This window comes from Colletotrichum higginsianum, chromosome 1 (assembly GCF_001672515.1).
Source record: "Colletotrichum higginsianum IMI 349063 chromosome 1, whole genome shotgun sequence".
NCBI classification, from domain to species: Eukaryota; Fungi; Ascomycota; class Sordariomycetes; order Glomerellales; family Glomerellaceae; genus Colletotrichum; species Colletotrichum higginsianum.
The window spans coordinates 862,827-883,384 of NC_030954.1; the positions used below are offsets into that span (position 1 = coordinate 862,827).

Genomic DNA, 20,558 nt, shown 5'->3' on the forward strand with positions numbered 1-20,558 from the left:
TTCCTCGACGTGAACAGCTAGTCAGGATTCCTCTCCTGTCCCCCCTTCATTGGCATACCATTCCAAAGTCCCTCTATTTGATCCCAGCCACTCTGTAGCCGTCGTCTCTGGAGGACGCAGGACGCCACTCACTGCTGGCTGCCCCAAGGTATCTGGTTCTCCAACGCCTCCCAGTCGGTCTGCTCGACGCCGGTGAACGAGAATCCCGGCGTGTGGTAGACCCAGTACAAGCTGTTCTCGCCCTCGAGGGGTATACTCGCCAGATCGGCACCGCTCAGCCCGAAGTCGTGTTGTGAGGCGGCCTCGCAGCCCCCGTCCGTAGCCACCCCGTTCACATCGCTCTCTCGGTTACTTATCCCTCCCGCGACGACGCTGCGAGATACTCCGCCAGCCCCCGCCTCGACGTTCCCGTAGCCGCTCGAGAAGGAGAATGGCTGCGTCAGGAGATCCATGAACGACGACGACGCCTCCTCCTGCGGCGTTTGACCAGTCGGTTGGCGTACAGACAGCGAGAGGTGCGCGCACATCTGGTCGAGCTCGGCGAGGCGGCTCGCGGCGGCCCGGTTGCCGAGGCCGACGAGGTACCGAAGGATCGCCCTCGACCCCTCGACGCCCTTGAAGCCGAGTCCCTTGCCCGGGCTGACGGCCTCGACGAGGACAAAGACGAAGCCGACGGAGAAGGCGGCGTCGAGGTCCAGGAAGGCGTTCTTTGCTGTTCGTGGACGAGGTCGTTGGCATTGTTTGCGTGAAGTTTGCGCCCGAAAAAAAGGGACGGAGGGTAAAGATGGGGGGGGAGGGGGAGATGACGTACCGAGAATCTCCTTCTTCCGTAGCTCTTGTAGGATGACGAGACTCTTGCTGGCGGCCTCGACGCAGATCTCCGCGAGCCGGACCAATGCGGGGCTCACCTCGCTCTGGGGGTCTTCTCTCTCGGGGTCCCGGCTGTTGCGGGCCATGTATAGCAGGATAGGGCGGACGGTGTGAATCACGGCCTGTTGATATTGTCAGGATGCTGCGTTCAGGGTTAGAGTATTACTAGAACGACGAACCGAGTACACCGACGCGTACAAGCTCGAGCTGGTCCTTGACGTCGTCGTCGGCGCCTCCATGAACGGACGTCCGGCCACGGTCAAGCCCGATGGCTTGATCTCCATCGAGTACTCGGCCGGCATCGTCTTCTCGACCTCGTACAGCGAGTGCAGGATGCCCTGGACGTTGTTGATGAAGGTGGCCTCCGCGTCGTCTTTTTGCGAGTAGATTGCTGCTGCCACGGTCAGTCCATGTACCCGGCTTGCAGACACCAGGTTCTCCGTTGTCTCGTACTCGTGGTGATATTTCCCGTGATCCTCGCCGCTTCGACGTTGACCCCCAGGGCTGTGGCGGAGGGGAAGCCGAGGACCTCGTATGGCGGCTTGGTCGTGATCGCGTAGTCCTCGATGGACATGGGATATCCCCCGGCGGCGCATAGCCTCCTGGTAGTCTGTCAGTTTATGATCCTCGCGTGATAGCCCACAGCTTGTTGCCTGCCTTTCTTGCATGTAGACGGACCACCAGAGCCTGTTCTTGTGGACGTTCTCGGGCCGCCGGAGGCTCTGGCCGCTGTTGGCGCGGTGCATGCCGTGGCTTATTGCCAGCCGCAACGCAGTATTCGACTTGTATGGGCAGTTAGTATTCGACCACATGCACGGTAGGCCGGGCCGACTTACATGTAGGTACGCATCGTCTTTGCGGTCCGTGATCTGGAGATACAACGCCGTCAAGGCCATGACCTCGACCCCCATGACACCGTGTCTGCGCAGCTCGCTCAACAAAGGCGTGCGCTTCACCGCCTCGCGGAAGTACGCCGTCCCGGGGAGGTCGCCGCTTTCGTCATCTTTACCCTGCAGGAGACGACCGACGGCAAACACAAGCAAGGCCTCGACGATCCAGATCTCCGGCAGCCGTACGTCCGCGGCGGCGGCGGCGGCGGCGGCGGAGGACGAATCGAGGTACAGCGTCGAGAGGTTGTCCGAGAAGACGCGGACGTCGAAGAGCTGCTGCGAGATGCCGACGTTGAGGATGACGACGTCGAGCATGGCGTGGGCGTCCTCCTCGGCGGGCCACGGCCCGACGGCCAGGGCCTCGAGCCCGCGCCGGTCGATGTGCGGGACGGGCGTGGCGGCGCCGGCGAACGGGCTGGCGGCGGACCCCGGGTTTGAGCGGGACACGAGGAGGGTCTTGATCTCGGAGCTGAAGGTCTCGCTCGAGGATAGCGCCGATTCTGGGGCGATTGCTGATTTCCCGGGGTTAGCATCCGACGAGCAAGCAGTCGTTGAAGAAGGTGGGTAGGTATATGGACGTCATGGGGAATGATACACACGTACCCCTACCGGAACGCACGGGAGACGTTGTGGATGTGTTTACAGTTGCCGCCCCGGTCCGTACCCTCTCTAACGCAGGGGAGAAGGTTGACTGAGACCGGGTCGTTCGAGGCTGATCCAGGCCAGGACCGGTCGAGGGGGTGGCGACGGTGCCGTCGAGGACGAGGCCGCTGCCATCCTGCGGAACGTCCATGTCATTATGAACGGCATCTATATCCGGGTTAAGCTCACCTAAGGGCGTCTGCCACGTAGGGGATATCGGCTGCAGCACCGGGGAAGACGCCGCGGCGTCCGGAGCCGACGACGTGCCGCGGCGCCGGCGCTCATAATAGGCAACCTTGCCCTCGAGTTCGCGGATCTGCCTGTGTAAAATGGACAACACCCTTCAGCCGCGGCCGCCAACAACCGTATTGCCGAACAGGGGGCGAAGCAAAGGGGGGAGATGTCACAGCATTGACGGTTTATCTACACCAGGGCGATGCGAGAACCAGAGGGGGACGTACGAGACGGAGTAGAGCTTCCTCTTCTCGGCGGCGGAAAAGACGCACTCGAGCCCCCGCTTGGCGCAGTACTTGCAGGGCCGCTGGCCGGAGCACTTGACCTTCTTGTCCCGGCAGATCTGGCACGCGTTAGAGGTGCGGGCGGCCTCGGCTCGAGAAGCCGAGCGAAAGCGTCTGGCGGCGGCGGCGACGGCGGACGGGCTCGTCGGTTGGGGGGTGTCTCTGTTTGTGGCGTCCATATCTCTCTCTCTTTCTCTCTCTCCTATTCTCTCTCTCTTATTCTCTCTCTCTTACCTCCTCGGATACTGCCAAGATTGGTCCGAAGTCCTCGGTTGAGAGTCCAAGATCTGGGGTGGGAGATGAGAGATGCATCCGAGGGGGGGGGGGGGACTGTTTGGAGTCGTTGTGAGGGATGTCGGTCGGTGGAACGATGTCGGCGACTCGCGCTCAGGTGGAGAAGAAGCTTAGAACGCGCTATATTACACCCATTAGCCGGCCGCCGGGGAGGTTCCCGGAGTTCCGGCCAGTGGCCCGGGCTGCTTGTCCTTTGACCTCAATATGATCAGGGCATACTATCCGCACATTTGTTCGATCAGCGACACTTCACAATCTCTCAGATAAGCCCCCAGTAGTCCCAGAATATCAGTGTATGATTTGTTTATCGTTTGATCCGTACGAAAGAAGGAAAACTGTTCACACAAGTTGCCGACGCCGAGAACCCCAACCCATCCCAAGTAACCGTAAAGGACTCTCAACAGCGCTTTACATCCACCAACCTCAGTTGTACAGGTCGTCGTCGTCCTCCGCGTGCTTCTCCTTGCTCGCGTGCGGGCTCGTCACCCGGATGCCGTTCTCCAGCCTCGCCAGGCTCATCTCGTAGCCCTTGTGGTCGCACCACTTGGCCACCATCTTGACCGCCGTCTTGATCTCGCGGCCGTTGAGCTGCCACTGGCCCAGCTCCCCGACGTCCTCGTCCGAGAGCAGCAGTCCGACGTCGCCCTCCGCGGCTTCGTCACCCCCGTCAGACCCATTTCGATACCGCAGGCGCCCCAGGAACTTGCGCCAGATGAGCTCGCGCGCGTCCCGGCTCAGCGATTTGAAGAGCAGGTGCAGGCTCACGCGGCTGCGGAAGGCCGTGTCGATGGTGTTGTACAGGTTCGTCGTCAGGAAGATGATGCCGCGGAAGTACTCGAGCTCGCGCAGGAAGATGGACACGAGCTCGTTGCGCGCCACGTCGTTGGGGTTCCGCTCCGCCATGAAGACGTCGGCCTCGTCGAGCAGCACGACGGCGTTCCACTCCGTCGCCATGCCGAACACGCGCTTGACCTTGTCGCCCAGCGTCGACGGGTCGATGCCGAGGTCCTCGGCCTGCAGGTAGAAGAGCGGCCGGTGCGTCTTGTCGGCGACGGCCTCGGCCGTGAGCGTCTTGCCCGTGCCGGGCGGGCCGCTGAGGAGGATGATGAGGCCCTGGCCCTTGCCCACGATGACGTCCTCCACGGCGTTGTTCCTGTGGGCGAGGCCGTGGTTCTCGACAAACGACAGGACGAGGTCCTTCTGCTGCTCGTCGTAGACCAGGTGGTCGTACGCCTTGTCGTTCCAGACGATCGGCTCGATGTCTTCCACGTAAAAGGCCACTGCCCGATGTTTAGTATTAAGTTAAGAGAACCAAGCCCGCCGGCTGATCAGGATAGGGGGGGGGGGGAGAGGGGATCGGAGACAACGTACACCAGACCTTGTTCTTCAACGCGAACCCCTCGATCAAGGGAGACATGAACATCAAATCGCCTTCCCGGGCAAGCATCTCCTCCTTGTTTTTCCGCTGCTCATGGACGCCGAGATGCTTGCTGATGTCGGCCCCCGTCTTCTCGGATTTCGATTCATCGGCTCCTTCGTCGTTCTCGTCCTGCTGATGATGGGTTTGGCTCTGGCTGACGCGGTTCCGTCGCGTAGCGGCGTCGTCCTGTTCCCGCTTCCCCTGGGTCCGCTCGTACTTGTTGAACCCGACAACGTCGACGAGGATCCGACCCTCGACGTTGTACTTGCCCTTCTTCCCCACCGCGATGCCGTTGTAAGTACAGTACGTCAAGCCCTGGAGGTCCAAGACCCTCCTTCCCCTGTCGAGCGTCCGCTGCAGGATCTCCCTCTTGTTCTCGTGGAACTGCAGCGGGTAGTGGTCCAGCTCGCGGATGGGCTTGTTCCCGGCGAACCGCGGGATCCGCAGCTTGTGGTCCGTCCAGACAAAGGCCTCGCCGTTGAAGGCGAGGATCTTGCAGTTGATGCCGAGCACGACGAGGCCGTCGACGCGCTCGTACGCCGTGTCCTCGACCTTGCACAGCATCTCCGTGTTGCAGGCGCTGCTGTAGACGATGGAGCCCCTCGGCAGGTAGGTCCAGGCCATCTTGAAGCTGATGAGCCCGCTGGCCTGCAGCCGGCTCTTCTTCTCGCGCGTCTCGCCGAGCATGTCGTCCAGGGTGCGCACCAGGAGCTGCAGGTAGCCCTTGAGCGGGGCGGCGTCGTCGGTCGTCCTGTACAGCTCGAGGATGTCGTCGTAGCAGAAGAACAGCGGGCGGAAGGGGGCGTCAAAGGTGGCCGCGTCGCTGGGGTCGATGTGGAAGTTCTCCTTCTTGAGGATGGGCTCCAGCGCGGCGACCAGGGTCGGGTTCTGGATGCAGATCTGGTGGTAGGTCAGCGAGAAGCGGCCGCCGATGACGGGCTTCTCCATGTCCTTGATCTTGTAGACCTTGATGGCGGGGCGGTCCTGGTTCTCGGCGGCCTTCTTGCTCATCTGCTTGGGCGGGAAGTCGACCCAGTCATAGATGCCGTTGCAGCTGTTCTTGCCCTCGTAGAGCGTCTTGACGGTGGCATCGACGCCAAAGGTCGGGTTCTTGGGCGGCTGTTTCTTGGCGTCCTCGTCCGCGAGGCCGCCCTCGATATCCTTGATGGGCCGGCCGACTTCCTCCGGTCGGGGCAGCAGCTTGCAACGCAGCTGCCAGGCCTTTTCCGAGAGGGCCTCCTTGTCGAACGCGTCGCCCAAGCGCATCGTGGGAACTGATGCGGTTGATATGGGTGGGATATGGGTGGGATGTGGATGGAAGTTGGTCCAAGTCCTGGAGTGTCAAGACCAGTAGAGCAGGGAGTCTGAGGAAGTGAGGTTTTGGTTGTACTGTACTGAAGCGAGAGGTAAGGAACTCAGCACAAGAGAAGAGGTGACAAAGTTGTTATTAATACTGATGATGCCTGTTGGATGCATCGGAAGCGGTAGGACGCCTTGCAAGTCCTATGCCCCATACGGCGTTCAACATCCAGGACATGTCGGTTCGCGAGCTGCGACTTGTAAGGCGTCCTTAGTTTAGTCTCAGTGGCTTTACCCAAATCATCCTAAACTCTAGCTCCCGATGCAGGCCTCACTCAGCCCCGCGGATGCCGGTGAGTCGAGGGCGACCAAAGTGTACCGCTGTCGCGATCAGATCCGTCACTCGACATGATGACAACTGGCTTGAGAACTGGATTTAGGTTCTCAAAATGCCAGGAGCCTGCATCAAAATAAGGCCAGCGCTTCTGATTTCCGTTCACATGGCCGTTCAATATATCAAACTCGAAAGAACAGCTGGTGAGTTTAGGCATCAGGGAGGGATGCACATAGCCATGTTGTCATGGTGTTATAGTGGATGGAATTGATCAAGGGACTCGACAGCGGCCATAGGGGTGGATGGATTAGATACAGGGGACATAGGGGCTGAATGGGCTGAATGGGGCCTCACGTCACTGCCGGCATGCCTAGGTAGGTACCCTGGGTAGGGCACGGACTAATTGGGGCGCGGACCACCGGGGCGGGGGCCGTCCGGCGTCTCGCTTAGCCCATCCGACCACTAACAGCCGCCCTTTGGCGCAATCAGCCCCTATTGCAGTTGCTCCACTTGACCCGCCAGTGCCGCCCCCCCTACGGTTGCCTGCCAGGCACTCACTCGGCTCGGACATGTGTGTCTGCCTCGAACCAACAGCATCATCGTCAGAGCGTACCTCGAGGTTATGTTGTCTGTTCCCTCCAACGTGTCGACCGCAAGCATCTGTGGTTGGTTGAGAGTAGTCAGTTTTGCCAGCTTTCCCTTCGATTGTTGGCTCAAGGCAGATCAAAAGGTTGACTCGCCAAGAAGTCCTGATGCGGCTGGCCAGCTGTAGTGGTCCATGGCGCCATATCATCCCCCGATAGCTACAGCTGTGGTTTTTGTATGGTCTCGGCATGGCAGACGACAGTTTTACATGGATAACTTCCCCATGCTCCAGGCCAATAGATATAAACGGGAGGAGCTAGTCAGATTACGGGTGACAAGCCCGGCTGGGGGGACTATTCACCCAGAATCCAAGAATAACCTTGCCCACACCATGTAAGACACTCCGAATCTCCATTTTGGACGATACACTAGGAGCGAGGTTTTATGCTACCCATCACAGATGCTACAAATTACAACAAAAATAAGACCCTGGCACACTTTTCGATACATCAGCTGTAAATCAGTATATGATCGCCGAATTGAGCCACCGCGAACTCCATCTGACACAACGTCACCCCCAATAAGGTAGCATGACCAAAGATAGCCACACAGGTAAGGAAAACATAGTAGACCGTGTAAAGCATAGTAATGGCCGTAGTAAGAAGTTCGCTCAAGATTAGATGAGTAAGCTGCAGCAAGAATTTGCATTTGTTTCGCCAAGTAGTCGAATAGCAAGATCAGCTGCCACTAGATAAACGTCACCGGAGAGCATCATCAACAGTTGCTCCAAGCGTTATGCGTCTTGACAGGTTTTCGTTTGGTGTCATACATCCGCTTGTTTGTATAGCGACGGCTTGCTCCGTATTTCCTCACTCTGCAAACAAAACGAGAGACTTACTTGAACAGTGGGGAGAAGTGAGACCGACTGAAACCTGCAGTTTGACAAACGAGCGAGTGTTCGTCAGTGACGGCACCTGAACTCCGATAATGATCGTCGCGAGCTCCGTAACACGGTGGACGTCATTTCAAACGGCTTGGGTGATTTACTGGCTCACGAGGAGCATCTCGTAGTATCATCTGTGGAAATCGGCATCCCGCCCGTGGCCGTCGATTATCCGCGTGACACGGAGCGGGTAACCATCATCGCCGGACCCTGTCACAAACGGCACGCGCCAATCAGGTCCTCCAACAGCAGAAGTTGTGTCTCCTTTGGGGGGGGGGAGGGCTAGAAACATCCGTTTTCACATGGGCTGAGCCATCAAGTTCAACAAGGACAACATAGATGTCTGTGTGCCACCAGGTATCTGTTGGACAGACTCATCGAGGTTAGCGGAGAAAAGTTCTTGACTGCATAACTGCTTTGACCAAGCGTCAAAATATCCTGGGCTGAGTATCCTGCGATAAGGCCCCTCTTATAGAAGCTAAGGCTTTGAAGCATCGTCGGTGCCAATCTCCGGAACAAGTTGTAATCTGCTTCGACCCAATGAATAACGGCGCCGTTAAGATCCTGGTCACGGCTTTTGCAGGCGGCTTTCGTAGCGACTCAAATGACGCCAAAGTACTTATGATGTGCTGCAGGGTACAACCTTAAGGCTCCCTTGCGGCATCGTAACGGAAGCAGTGTCTGACCAGCAGACGCCCAATCTTTTTCTCCAGATTGCGCGGTAGAGAGGCGTCTCTGTAGATGACAACATCGGGACTTCAGAGAAGACTATAAAGCTCAGACTTCAAGTCTTCCAAGGACGGGAGGCAGAATCCTGTAGTGTCATTCCCCAGGACCGGGAATCAGACGGTCTGCCCTCCCCGTTTTGCTTCGTGGGAGAGGGAGCGGAGTCGTACAAGTTACGACAGCCTCAGTTCGCCCCAAAACTCTACGGATATCAAATACCCCTGCAAGAAGTACGGCATACACAGCCTTAGTCGTGTGGAAACAAACAAAAATGTCGTGCGCACGAATGTGGGGACGGGCAGAAGCTCTGTCATGCTTACCGGGCGCAACAAACAGGGAAGACTGATGCGATGCTGCCGTTGCCCTCGGCCGGCTCGCCGACCTCGTCGTCTAAGCCGGTAGAAGAAGAAAGAGCGAGACGCAGCCTCAGTTCCTGCGTCAAAGGTCACATCGGGGACGGGAGTTTTCACGAGAATATCACCTGCAATGAGACCCAATATCCTTGCCCAAGCCGCTAAAAGCCAAGACGGCCTACAAAACCAACAAGGGTTTCTCTCGTGTGCCTTGGAGCTGGAGGGAGAGGAGGGGAATCGCCAAAGGGGAAAGTGGATTTGGATCGGCATCGGAGGGATGCCCTGCCGTCCAAAAGTAGGACATGATACGATTCCTGTTATGGTGTGTGTAGGACCCTGAAAGCGGGGGATTGCGGGGGTCAACCCAACCAGCTCTTCCAAAGTCTTTTTTCAGTCTTGGAAACTCGTCGAGGACATCCTTGAGTCCGAACTGGATCTTGGAGTGAGGATGATTCTCCGAGTCGGCCCAACTCATGTGTGTGTATGTGTGTGTGTCTGTATTGACGATTCAGAGTCGCTTTGGAAACCGGGAAAGATACAGAGTCAACGGTTAGGGTTTGCCAGGAAACGGGAAATGACGACAACAATGTTTTGCATCCCGCAAGTCGGAGCTCAAGTCTCACAGGAAAAACACAACTCGGCCCTCCATTATCCCTTTTCCTTCCTGTTCCTGTTGCCCAAGAAGTCGGGTACGAAGAGCGCTCTTCTCTCCCTTCTCGAGTCAAGCCCCGTGGCCTTGCGGTTTCATCACATGTTTTGTTTGCCGGTGTTGTCATTCATCACAAGTCGCGGGAAAATAAGAGCCGCCATCCTGGTCCGGCAAGGGTCCAAACGCCCTTCTTGTTCGTTTTTTCTGCCCTGATTTCCCTGATTTCTTCCGACCTCCCGTCCCACCGTGTTCCTTGTTTGTATCCCACAAAGAACCCGGATTCCCAATGCATCGGCCGGCTTTCCAAGGCTCAGGGTCGCACTGGTTTTGGGGAGGGGGGGGGGCAGTCTCTCGTTTGTGAGCGGCTGCTTGCCTACTCCTCGTGTACTCAGTACAGATACGGATGCACACTTTGACCCTTAGCATGCCTCGTGTCTTTTATCGGTTGTAGTTGTTGATGGGACCAACAGGCTATACCGCATTGTTCTAAGATACATTTCGTCCCAATTTCGCGGTCCCCCCACTACTCCCCATCCTTTCCCCTAAAGTTAGAAAAAGGGACCGATGCCCGACAAAGACTAGTCATGACATTCCGGGACCTCACGTTGTGATCTGCGCTGCCCTTTATGCGTCTTGAGACCCTCGAAACAAACATCCCCGTCTCGTTCGTTCAACCTGGTTTGGATCCCGGTGGGCGCGTCGACTTATTTACCAACCCGCGCGCGCGCCCCCAGCATCGTGGCATGTTGTGAGCAGAGACTTGGACGACGAAATTCTCGGATGAGAGTAGCGCCACCCACGATGTGTTCAACCGCCTCCAAGAGCCTTTTCGGCGGCCCGACCTTCTCCTTTGACTCGTTACCTTACCGGCCCATTGACCAGACTGTCATCGGTGGAAGCAAGATGTCTTCCAGCTGTACGGTGGTTGTGACGGAGCAGGTGACGGAGCGCATCACGGAGCTCATCTCTTCGCCAACCATCTACCTCGACGACAGCGGCGACCTGAGACTCTGCGTCGGCGGCGATGTCGACGAGTACCCGCAAGACTTCGTCGTCTGCTCAAGGGCCCTCGGACGGAGTTCGCCGGTGCTGAAGGCGATGCTGTTCGGCGGGTTCGCCGAATCCCGTCCGGCGGCCGACGATGGCGGCGAGTGGACAGTGGACCTGCCCGAGGACTCGACCGCGGCGATGGAGATCGTGCTGAACATCGTCCATGGCCACTTCAACCTCGTCCCGGAGAAGCTGCCGCTGATGCGCCTCTACGACGTCCTCACCATCACGGAGAAGTACGACATGACGGTCATCGTCCGGCCCTGGGCCCGCTCGTGGATGCAGGCGGTCCGGCACCAAACCGACAATGCCCACCTGCTCTGCGTCGCGTGGGAGCTGGGCGACGCCGAGGTCTTCGAGACCATGTTCAAGAAGATGACGTACGAGTCCATGATCGACCTGCAGGGGCGGTTGGTGTTTGGCCACTCGGCGCGGATCTGGAAGCCCGGGCCGGAAGGATACAACTTCCCCATTGACAGAATCCAGTATCTGCGACCGCCAGAGGTCTTTGGTGAGTTTTGTCCCACACGTAGTTTAGATCAGTTTCAAGACGGACATTGCATGTATGCTGAGACGGTGTCCCCCCCCCCCCCCCCCCGCAGAAACCATCGCCAAGCACCGCCAGGCCCTCATCTCCGCCCACCTGGACCACTTTGTCGTCCTGTACAGATGTCTCAAGGAGGGATGCCGATACATGAAGGGATACTACCACAGCTCCTCGGACGCAGAGGAGTGCAACAGCATGCTCCTCGGGTCGCTGGTGCGGTGCCTCGGGAAGGGCAAGGTCGACATCACCATGCCCAACCCGTGCGAGTCATATCGGGGAAACATCGAGTCCCTGGAGAAGGCAACGAGCGCCGTCAAGCTTCTGACGATCCACCGGCCCTCCCCCGCAAACCAGTGCCTAAAACGGATAGAAGAGGAGTTGGCCAAGGGTGCGGTGACGGCGGCGGAGACGAAAGGGGAGATGGTCGTCGTCCGGCCGGAGCTTCGGGGATACCTCGACAAGCAATCCCAAAAGACGGGCGTCGCGATTCCTGCATAATAGACTTTCTTGGACATGGGAATGGGGGTTTGGTTGCCTCCTTGGGAGACTTGGTTTTGGAGTCGGGGTGCGTCTGGAGTTTTGGGCAGAGTTTACGGGGGCGACTGTGATGAAATCATCCTGTGGAGTTTTTGGCCTTTGGATATGTTTCCCTCCCGTCGATTTAATCGCTCTTAAAAAGAGCTTAATCCGAATGTTGGAACAAACTCTGGCTTCCCCATAGCATCAGTATGGGGAAATCGAACATCTTGACTTCGTCTCTGCATGGGGAGATCAGCACGTTGTGTGAAGGAGCACAACCGTCACGCACGTCATCATATCGCCCGTCCAGGATGCATTCTGAAGGACAACCCTTGACTTTTAGAAACCCTCGAGTGTTTTGTTCCCTTTTCTTTTCCATTACCCTTTCTTTTTGATTACCTGCCCGCTCAAGAAAACGCCGAACCCGTAACAATCGTTTGACTCGCTTCCCTTCTCCCCTTCAGACCACCCGAGCGACGTCACAACCTCAGTGGAAGCCAAGGTTGCCGATGGTGACTGACTTGATGTTCTGGTACTCCGCCAGGCCGTACTTGCTGCCCTCGCGGCCCAACCCGCTCTCCTTGACGCCGCCGAACGGCGCCTCGGCGGCGCTGATGAGGCCTGTGTTGACCCCCAGCATGCCGCACTCCAGCCGCCTCGCCACGCGCATGACGCGGGAGATGTCCTTGCTGAAGAAGTACCCGGCGAGGCCGTACTCGGTGGCGTTGGCCAGCTCGACTGCCTCGGCCTCGGTCTTGAAGGAGAAGATGGCCGCGAGAGGACCGAACGTCTCGTCGTGCGCGACCTCCATCTCCGTGGTGACCCCGCTGATGACCGTCGGCTCGTAGAAGTACCCCTCGAGGCCCTCGGGCGCCTTGCCGCCCGTGTGGAGGACGGCGCCCTTCTTGAGCGCGTCTTGGACGTGGGCGTCGACCTTCTTGACGGCGGCGGCGTTGACGAGGGGTCCCTGGGTGGTGCCCTCGTCGATGCCTCGGCCGAGCTTGTATTGTTTGACGCGCTTGACGAGCTTCTCAATGAACTCTTCTTGAACCTTCTCGTGGACTAGTAGTCTGTTGGCACACTTGTAGTCATGTGTTAGCTGGAGGAGGATGTGTGTTGTTAGATAGGCCTGGGGGACTCGTGTACTTACCACGCAAGTCTGGCCGGAGCATCTGAACTTGCAGATCAACGCGCCCTCGACGGCCTGGTCAATGTCTGCATCGTCAAACACGATGAACGGCGCATTGCCCCCCAACTCCATGCTCACGCGCTTCATGGTGCCCGCAGCGGCCTTGGTAAGCATCTTGCCGACGCCCGTCGAGCCGGTGAAGCTGAGCTTCTTCACGACGGGGTTGTTGGCCAGCTCCATGGACGCCTCCCTGTCCTTGGTCGGCACCACGTGGATGATGTCGGACGGGATGCCCGCGGCCAGCGCCAGCTTGGCGAGCGCCAGCGCGCTGAAGGGCGTCTCGCTCGGCGGCTTGACGATGACGGAGCACCCGGCGGCGAACGCGGGCGCGATCTTGCGGGTGATCATGGCCGCGGGGAAGTTCCACGGCGTGATGATGCCGCAGACGCCCACGGGCTCCTTGAACGTCAGGACCGTCGTGTTGGCGTACGACGACGGGATCGTGTCGCCGTACGACCGCGTCGCCTCCTCGGCGAACCACGAGATGAAGGATGCCGCGTACACCACCTCGCCCCGGGCCTCGGCGAAAGTCTTGCCGTTCTCGAGGGACAGAATCAGGGCCACTAGAGGCTGTGTCAGCCATGAACGAATCACATTCGGCCAGTCCTTTGCCGCATGCGTGTACTTACAATCGTCGGCGTTGGCGATGACCAGGTCGTACCACTTGCGGAGCAGCGCCCCTCGTTCCTTTGCTGTCGTTGACTCGTGGAAATTGGCGGATCCCTTCTTTGCGCTCTCGATCGCGTCGACAAAGTCCTGTCGGCTCAGGTTGGCGCACTCCTGCAGCACCGTCGCGCTGGACGGCTCGTAGACGGGGAACGTCTTGCCGTCCTGTCCGGTTTTCCACTCGCCGGCGACCAGGCCGGAAGTGACCAGCAGGCTCTTGTCCTGGAGCTTGGCGAAGACGTCTGCCATCTTGCTATCCGTCCGTATGCTTTTTCGTATGTGTCTTGACTTTGATTCGATAGGTGCAGTGGGCCGAGATCTTGGGCCGGACATCCAACACACCCGAGGAACTCAAGCTTATGTAGGCCCGCGCAAGATTGCTCTTCGATGGGGAGACGGCTTCCACCTAGCCGTCGATCACCCCATGCTTGCAGGGACCCCAGCCGAGCCTCGGAGCTTTGCGGGGCTGATGGAAGCCGGGTGCCGGTCGTGCAGGCCCACCACGAATCCACCGATGCCCATGGGGAATGGGTTTTTGCACACGTATTAGAGATTGGTCTCTGCTGCTGAAGCTGACAGCAAACCCGTGAACAAGACCGAGCATCCAATACGCTCTCGTTATGTTCCTGTGCGTACTCATCATCAGCTGTTCTCCCCGGCGTAGGCTATCGAAGAACAATCTGGGATCGTGCAGCTTGTTGGTAGGAGTAATTCTCTCATCGTGCCCGGGCCGGACCCATCCAGGTGTGGGTCGACCGGGCCGGCTCCGATATTGAGGAAGTACCGGCCCGGCCCGGAAGGAGATGCCAGCTTCCGACCAGCCATGTGACTTGATTATTTCATGGTTCCCCGCTAAATTTGCGGTCTAGATTCGTGGTAATAAAGTCTTTCTACTACTGTGGAATCTGTTTGGTGTGCTAGGACCAATCCTTGAATGCCAGTCCCGACTTGTAAACCGTCCTCACAAACCGCCCTCGGCATGACAGTCCATTTTACATATAGCTACAAATGACTTCTAGTCTCTGTTCCTGGTCTCTACACATCTGCTACTCTTGCAAACCACTTCCTGCTCCAGCTTCTCGTCTTCCATGTCAGATGATGAGTGAAAGATCTAAATTGGAGGGCTTGGGTGGGATGACTACAAGACTGGCATCAACCTTTGTTGGAATACGAGACAGGGTTTGAATCAGCTGAGAAGCATTGGCAGTAACGAGGGTAAGGGTTCAAATCTCGAAATCTGGAATGGGGATAGAAACCATGAAATTAGCTTAGGGATAGTGATGATATTGGCGAGTGAATATTGGGTCGCGTATGTATAAGGAGATGCATGATCTGACTTAAAAAGCAGGGCCATTCAATTTTACTCATATATTGTGCTGATTACATCACTGTAGATCATCGCTTGTCCTTGTGCTAGCGACACTGGAATGCGTAGTTTCCTGACGAGGTCCTGTGATTAATACAGTTGTAAGGAAAGCAACATGGCCTGTCGGGTGCTAAGAAACCGCAGTAACCTATCAACAACTGTTAATACCAAGGGGAAAATGTGCTTTTAAGGCAACAAACGTCTTTCTGCAATGCAACCTGCATCTTTAGCTAAAGTGCATTGATATCCACTGGCGCCTTTGTGGCATGTAAGGCCGGCGCAGCATTTATTTGCATTCACAGCTCTCACAGAATGTGAACACAAACCTGCCCTGCCATTAGCAATGCACTAGAAGCCATATGTTATTTAATTTCTTAACACACTTTTTTCTCTTAAACAAACGCCCTTCCCCTCTGCACTAGCAGGAGAGACCAAGGCAAGAGAGAATATAAGTAAAAAGTACTTCATTGTGAAAATTGTTTCCTTTTCTAGAAAGCTGCAGCTTTCATACACATACAGATAACCTCGTCGGCTCTTATACTTCTCAATCTTCCCAGTTTTATTAAATAATTCACTGTTTCATAAAAACCTAGATAGTCCCTGCGGAGACTGCTGGTATCTCTGGTATACCTTTACTATAAATGTGCCAATACTATCAAGGAAGCTCACAGAGCTAGCTGTGCAAAGGAAGCAAAAGTTTGCCAGCTAACTCTGCATGTACATAGATAGTTCAGAATTCTATAGTAACTTTGGCTTAACCAACTACAGTTTTACTTGCTGTGGTATGTGATACGCTCTTACCCCTTGCTAGGTTGTCCTCCAGTTTAGGCCAGCTAGTCTTGCTGTTTTCAGACAGAGGAAGCAAGCCAAATCAACTGCTGCTAAGCTAACATAGGTCCAACTCTACAATGTACAGTCTACTTGGCAGGGACACAAAATCTTCATCTGAAACCACAGTAAGTCACTTTATAGACTTGTGAGATGAAAAGAAGAACTATTGCACTATCTTGCCTTTTACTGCAAGACTACAGGTTAATTAAAATTCCTACTTTGAGTAGTTAGGTCCATGCAGAACATGTCCGCGTCATCGCCTCGGTCATGCCTTGCAACTGCCGCTTGAATGCTACCTTTGTCGTGTTGTATAGCTAACCTTCAGCCACCATTTTCAACAGTATTAAGGGGAAATTACTGGAATACATTCATGTAGGCCTGATCTCAGCCTAATTGATCCTTCCTGTTTCTCACTGAGGGGACTGCTGTGTTGACGGCTGCCAAGTAGCTCATTTGATGTTCATCAGCAGCAATGAATCCACTTTCAATTTCACTTGTGTCCAAGTTGACGAAACGGGCTCTTTCCGCTGGTTCAATTCCCACAGGCTGAGGGTACCAGAGGCTTGCATGGGCCTTTGCACACTAGCCTCAATCCAAGACTTTGGCTTCTCTGGCAGCTGTTCTTCTTCCTAGATGACAGCATTTGCAATAAGTTTCCACGAAAAGCATGTGTCTTGAGTTTCCTAGCCACCAAAACTCGTTCTAGATTTGCCTTTCACTTTAACAGAAACAGTGCTTAAGACAATAGAGCTATCAAATTGAGACATAGGCATGGGGTCTCTTGTTAAGCCAGAAAGTGTGTGCGTGTCATTCTGCGAAGGTTCAGTGAAGCGTACCTTGTCACAAGGATCGGCATCTCTCATCACCAACTTCAACCCAACCCCTTTTGCAGCAAGCCAAGTATCGCTATCCAAGAAACAAGCATTTCAACAACAACGCCAACTGAAAGAGGCAATTGGAAGCCAGTATGCTTGCTGTGGCGCGCGTACCTTGCCAAAGAGAGAGGAGGCAACCATTTTCTCACAATCTCACAAGTAACTTGGTCTCCCTCTACAACATAAGATCACTATGCCATGGGGTCATGAGCTATCTTAAGAAGAACAGCACAGGCAACTCTAGTACCAACGAGACACTCATGGATGATTCGAACACAGATGCTGTTCAAATGATCAACAATCACTTGTGTAGCCAACCCGGCAGCATTGATGGCATCTCGAGTCATGTCTGGTGGTCGAGTCTTGAGATTGGCATTGCCTCCTTGCAGGTGAAGCAAACTGCGTTTCACTAGGTGGCCGACAATCTTAACAGAAATCTTGCTTGACATGGTGAAGGCTTGGAAGGACGCTGATATGCTTTACATCCAAGACTTCAATCAAACTCAAAATCACCGGACTTGCCGGGAAGTTCAGAGCCATCATCCCAGTTCGCAGCCAGGTTCCGTGCATCTAGGTTAAACTCTGGCAGCAAATTCTCCAACTTTAGCCTAAGGTATTTCTAAGTAAACTCGTCGTCTCATGTCACTCGTGCGTCTGAGGCATGATGGTTCAACCGTGATCAAGCCGGCACCTGATTTGAGTTGTCTCTGCAAACTCATCCGATCCCATCGTGCTTTACGTGGTCCGGATTTGGTCGCCAACAACATCGAGAATGGCCAAACAAACTTTCGCCAGAGTTCTCGTTTCCCCGAGGGTTCGCCCACGAACAGTTCTCTTTCTAGTTTTCGCCGTCATCTTGATTCACTTCTATGTCAAAGGGTCAAGCTCATTTGGTGGCCAGCCCGGGTTCTGGCATCACGCCACCCCCAATCAGCCGCCTGAGAAGCAGGCCGATGAGCAGATTGCCGTACCAGCAGCGCAGTCGACTCCGCATGTCGAAAATTCCCTCGCAATCTGGCACCCTCCCAAGGCACATAAGGAAGACACACAGCGAAAGGGTGAGGAAGAACTGGAACAGGAGGAAGCAGCCTCGAAGAAGGAGGCAGAAGCCCTGAAGCAGGAGCAAGAAGCCTTGAAACAGGAGGAAGAATCACTAAAGCATGAGGCGGAAGCTCTAAAACAGACCGAAGAGCAGCGGAAGCAACAGGAGGATGCGTTGAAGCACAAGGAGGAGGAGCATGAACAGAAGCTGCGAGACGACTTCGCGAGGGAGTACGAAGCAGCCAGGAAGTGAGTGGTCCTCTGGTGACTTACCGCGGACGAAGACATGCCGTACAGAACATGCATGGCTGACCTTTCAATCTCACTAGACTCCCGGGCAGCGGTGCGATTTATGGCAACACCATCAAGACCTTGACGGAGACGGCCGCGAGAAAAAGTGCGCAAGAGGCCCGCCTCCGAGCGTCGAGCGATGAAGAAAAGCCATGGGCAAACCACCGACCTGTTCATTTCAACCCGTACCCTGACTATAATGGCGAGGGCTGGAAACAGGCTGGACGCGCCAAGTATGTGCCATGCGTAGGTGCTACCGGTGAACCGGTGGAAGATGTCCTCGTCTTTAAAGGCCGGCCTGCCAGATTCCCCAAGCCGCTCTTCGGCAGCTTCGACGTTTTCGAGATGGACGGAAACCTCTGCTATGAACGCGAGACGAGGCTGGGCCCTTACGGTTACGTACCGCAGCTCAAAGCGAACAGCTATCCCGTCGACTGGGATTACGTCGACTGGGGTAGCCTTCAGGAGAAATGCGTCAAGCAAAACGCCGCCCGGTTCGGTCCGGGGAAGCCGAACAGATTCATCGACACTGCATACAGCAACGACGGAAAGAAAGTCGGAAGACGGACCGGGGGGCAGGAAGAGAAAAGCACACCTGGGCCAGAGGCTACAGGATCGCCGGCGACCGAGTCTCGGACCGCCGTCCTCCTACGGACGTTTACAGGCAAAAGATACACCGAAAACGACAAACAGGCCATCAGGTCTCTGATCTCCGAACTTTCGCTTCGGTCCGGCGGAGAGTACCAGGTCTTCCTCCTCCTGCACGTCCACGACCGGTCGGTCAACCTCCAAGGCGACAAGGCGGCATACCAGCACGTTCTCGACGAACACGTGCCGCTCGAATTCCACGGCATCACAAAGCTTTGGAACGACCAGATGGTGTGGGACATTTACACGGCGCTGACCGAAGACGATGAAAAAAGCGTCCACCACGCGCAGTGGTTGTCGGTCCAAAAGTTCAGCATGGACCATCCCGAATTCGATTACATCTGGAACTGGGAGATGGACGTCCGCGTCGTGGGACACAACTACGACTTCCTGGAGCGTCTGCGAGGGTTCTCGAGAAATCAGCCGCGGAGGGGTCTGTGGGAGCGGAACGAGCGCTACTACATTCCCGACTTTCACGGTTCATACACGGATTTCCGCGACTACGTCGAGCAGCAAACCCACGGTTCGCAGGTTTGGGGGCCGCCCAAGGTCCCTTTCATCAACCCTGTTGGACCCGAACCGCCAACCAAGAACCCTGGAGACGATCCGTTTGCCTGGGGGGTCGGTGAGGAGGCAGACCTCATTACACTGGGCCCCATCTTCAACCCGGTCAACAGCAGTTGGATCTTTGCGGATCACATCTGGGGTTACAGGGACGAACAGCACCCGGCGACATCGCTCCCTCGGCGGTGTACGATTGTAACGCAGTCTCGCATTTCGAAGCGCCTCCTGGATATCATGCACGTCGAGAACCTCCGCGGAAATCACATTGCTTCAGAGATGACGCCGCAGACAGTCGCCCTCCTTCACGGCCTGAAGGCCGTCTTCGCACCTCACCCCACATGGTTTGATCGACCTTGGAACGGCACGTTCCTCAACAACTGGTTCAACCCAGGACCGAACGGTGAGAGCGGCGGTCTAGGTAGTGCGATGGGGTATGGCAGGGAGCGGAGGTATCAAGGCATCACGTGGTATTATCGAGCGGAACCTCCGTCAAGGTTGTACAACAACTGGATGGGATACATCGATACCGACATCGGGGGACATGATTGGGAGATGACCAACGGCCGGCCTTGCTTGCCACCGATGATTCTACATCCTATCAAAGACGTCAACCCCACAGGCCCAGGCTTTGCTACCAAGTTTGAGCTCTTTTACGGGTGAGCGCGATCACGGAGGAGGTTATGGTTGTTGAGAAGGCCATCCTGTGTAACAACGGGCATCATTGAAGAGAGGGTTAAACGGGGGATTGGGATGGAAGATTTTTCACTGCAAAGGCGTCTCGGGGGTTCTACAGCCCGGTTTTGTATAGAATGCGAAGAGTGAACACGAAGACGGGGCGCTAGATGAAAGCCCTGAATCAAAAGTCACTGGCTGCTTTGTTATGTTTTGGCAATGATTCAACGATCGTGGAAACAGGTCATAGTGTTAAGATCATGGTGCCTAACAGATTCGTAGTCTTCACGATTGACATGATAGCGAGGCCGCTGATACGGCCCTTCATCATCCACGTGGTCCACAGCAACAGAGTTTAACATCTTGCACCTGTTGCCATCGTTATCGGTGTGTGCTTTGCAACTGGCTCAAATCAAGCAAGCCACATGTCATCTCATCAAATTTCTCTCACTCAAATTTGACACGAGATGAGAGCCTTTCCTGGAGGTGTGCCACGTTCATCCGTACATTGATTGGGATGCACCGATTCTCAGAGTCTCAACCGGGGACCCTGACGGAGCTCGCTCCGGTGCGTGAACCGGGGAACCTGGCACACGCACAAAACGCCACCGCTGACTCGTCGTGGCTGAGTGAGGGAGAGGTGGCTGGAGCCAGAAGGGAACGGATAAACATGAATCCCGCCAACTGAAACATCCGGAAGCACCGAGCGCGGGAGCCGCAGATGTGCGCCAACTCCAACCGCGATGCTACACCCACCCGTGTTCAACCTGGGCTTC

General features: G+C 56.0%; 5 protein-coding genes across 5 annotated transcripts; 2 read left to right on the top strand and 3 right to left on the bottom strand.

Moving 5' to 3' along the window:
- Positions 1–128: 128 nt before the first annotated feature.
- Positions 129–3,099, bottom strand: CH63R_00277 (Fungal specific transcription factor domain-containing protein; the record flags this gene model as incomplete). The annotated part of the gene is made up of 6 exons (XM_018295252.1): positions 129–712; positions 812–992; positions 1,050–1,652; positions 1,707–2,272; positions 2,364–2,722; positions 2,864–3,099. The coding sequence occupies 6 exons, from the start codon at positions 3,097–3,099 to the stop codon at positions 129–131; spliced, it is 2,529 nt and encodes an 842-aa protein (XP_018163614.1).
- A 538-nt stretch (positions 3,100–3,637) lies between these two features.
- On the bottom strand, positions 3,638–5,900 carry CH63R_00278 (ATPase; the record flags this gene model as incomplete). The annotated part of the gene is made up of 2 exons (XM_018295253.1): positions 3,638–4,494; positions 4,586–5,900. 2 exons carry the CDS (start codon positions 5,898–5,900, stop codon positions 3,638–3,640), a joined length of 2,172 nt encoding a protein of 723 aa, XP_018163615.1.
- A 4,424-nt stretch (positions 5,901–10,324) lies between these two features.
- Positions 10,325–11,618, top strand: CH63R_00279 (Nuclear pore protein-like protein; the record flags this gene model as incomplete). Its single annotated transcript, XM_018295254.1, has 2 exons — positions 10,325–11,084; positions 11,176–11,618. The coding sequence occupies 2 exons, from the start codon at positions 10,325–10,327 to the stop codon at positions 11,616–11,618; spliced, it is 1,203 nt and encodes a 400-aa protein (XP_018163616.1).
- A 508-nt stretch (positions 11,619–12,126) lies between these two features.
- CH63R_00280 (Succinate-semialdehyde dehydrogenase) lies at positions 12,127–13,827 on the bottom strand (the record flags this gene model as incomplete). Its single annotated transcript, XM_018295255.1, has 2 exons — positions 12,127–13,391; positions 13,458–13,827. 2 exons carry the CDS (start codon positions 13,825–13,827, stop codon positions 12,127–12,129), a joined length of 1,635 nt encoding a protein of 544 aa, XP_018163617.1.
- A 3,511-nt stretch (positions 13,828–17,338) lies between these two features.
- CH63R_00281 (uncharacterized protein) lies at positions 17,339–19,770 on the top strand (the record flags this gene model as incomplete). Its single annotated transcript, XM_018295256.1, has 2 exons — positions 17,339–17,856; positions 17,937–19,770. The coding sequence occupies 2 exons, from the start codon at positions 17,339–17,341 to the stop codon at positions 19,768–19,770; spliced, it is 2,352 nt and encodes a 783-aa protein (XP_018163618.1).
- Between the last annotated feature and the right edge of the window lie 788 nt (positions 19,771–20,558).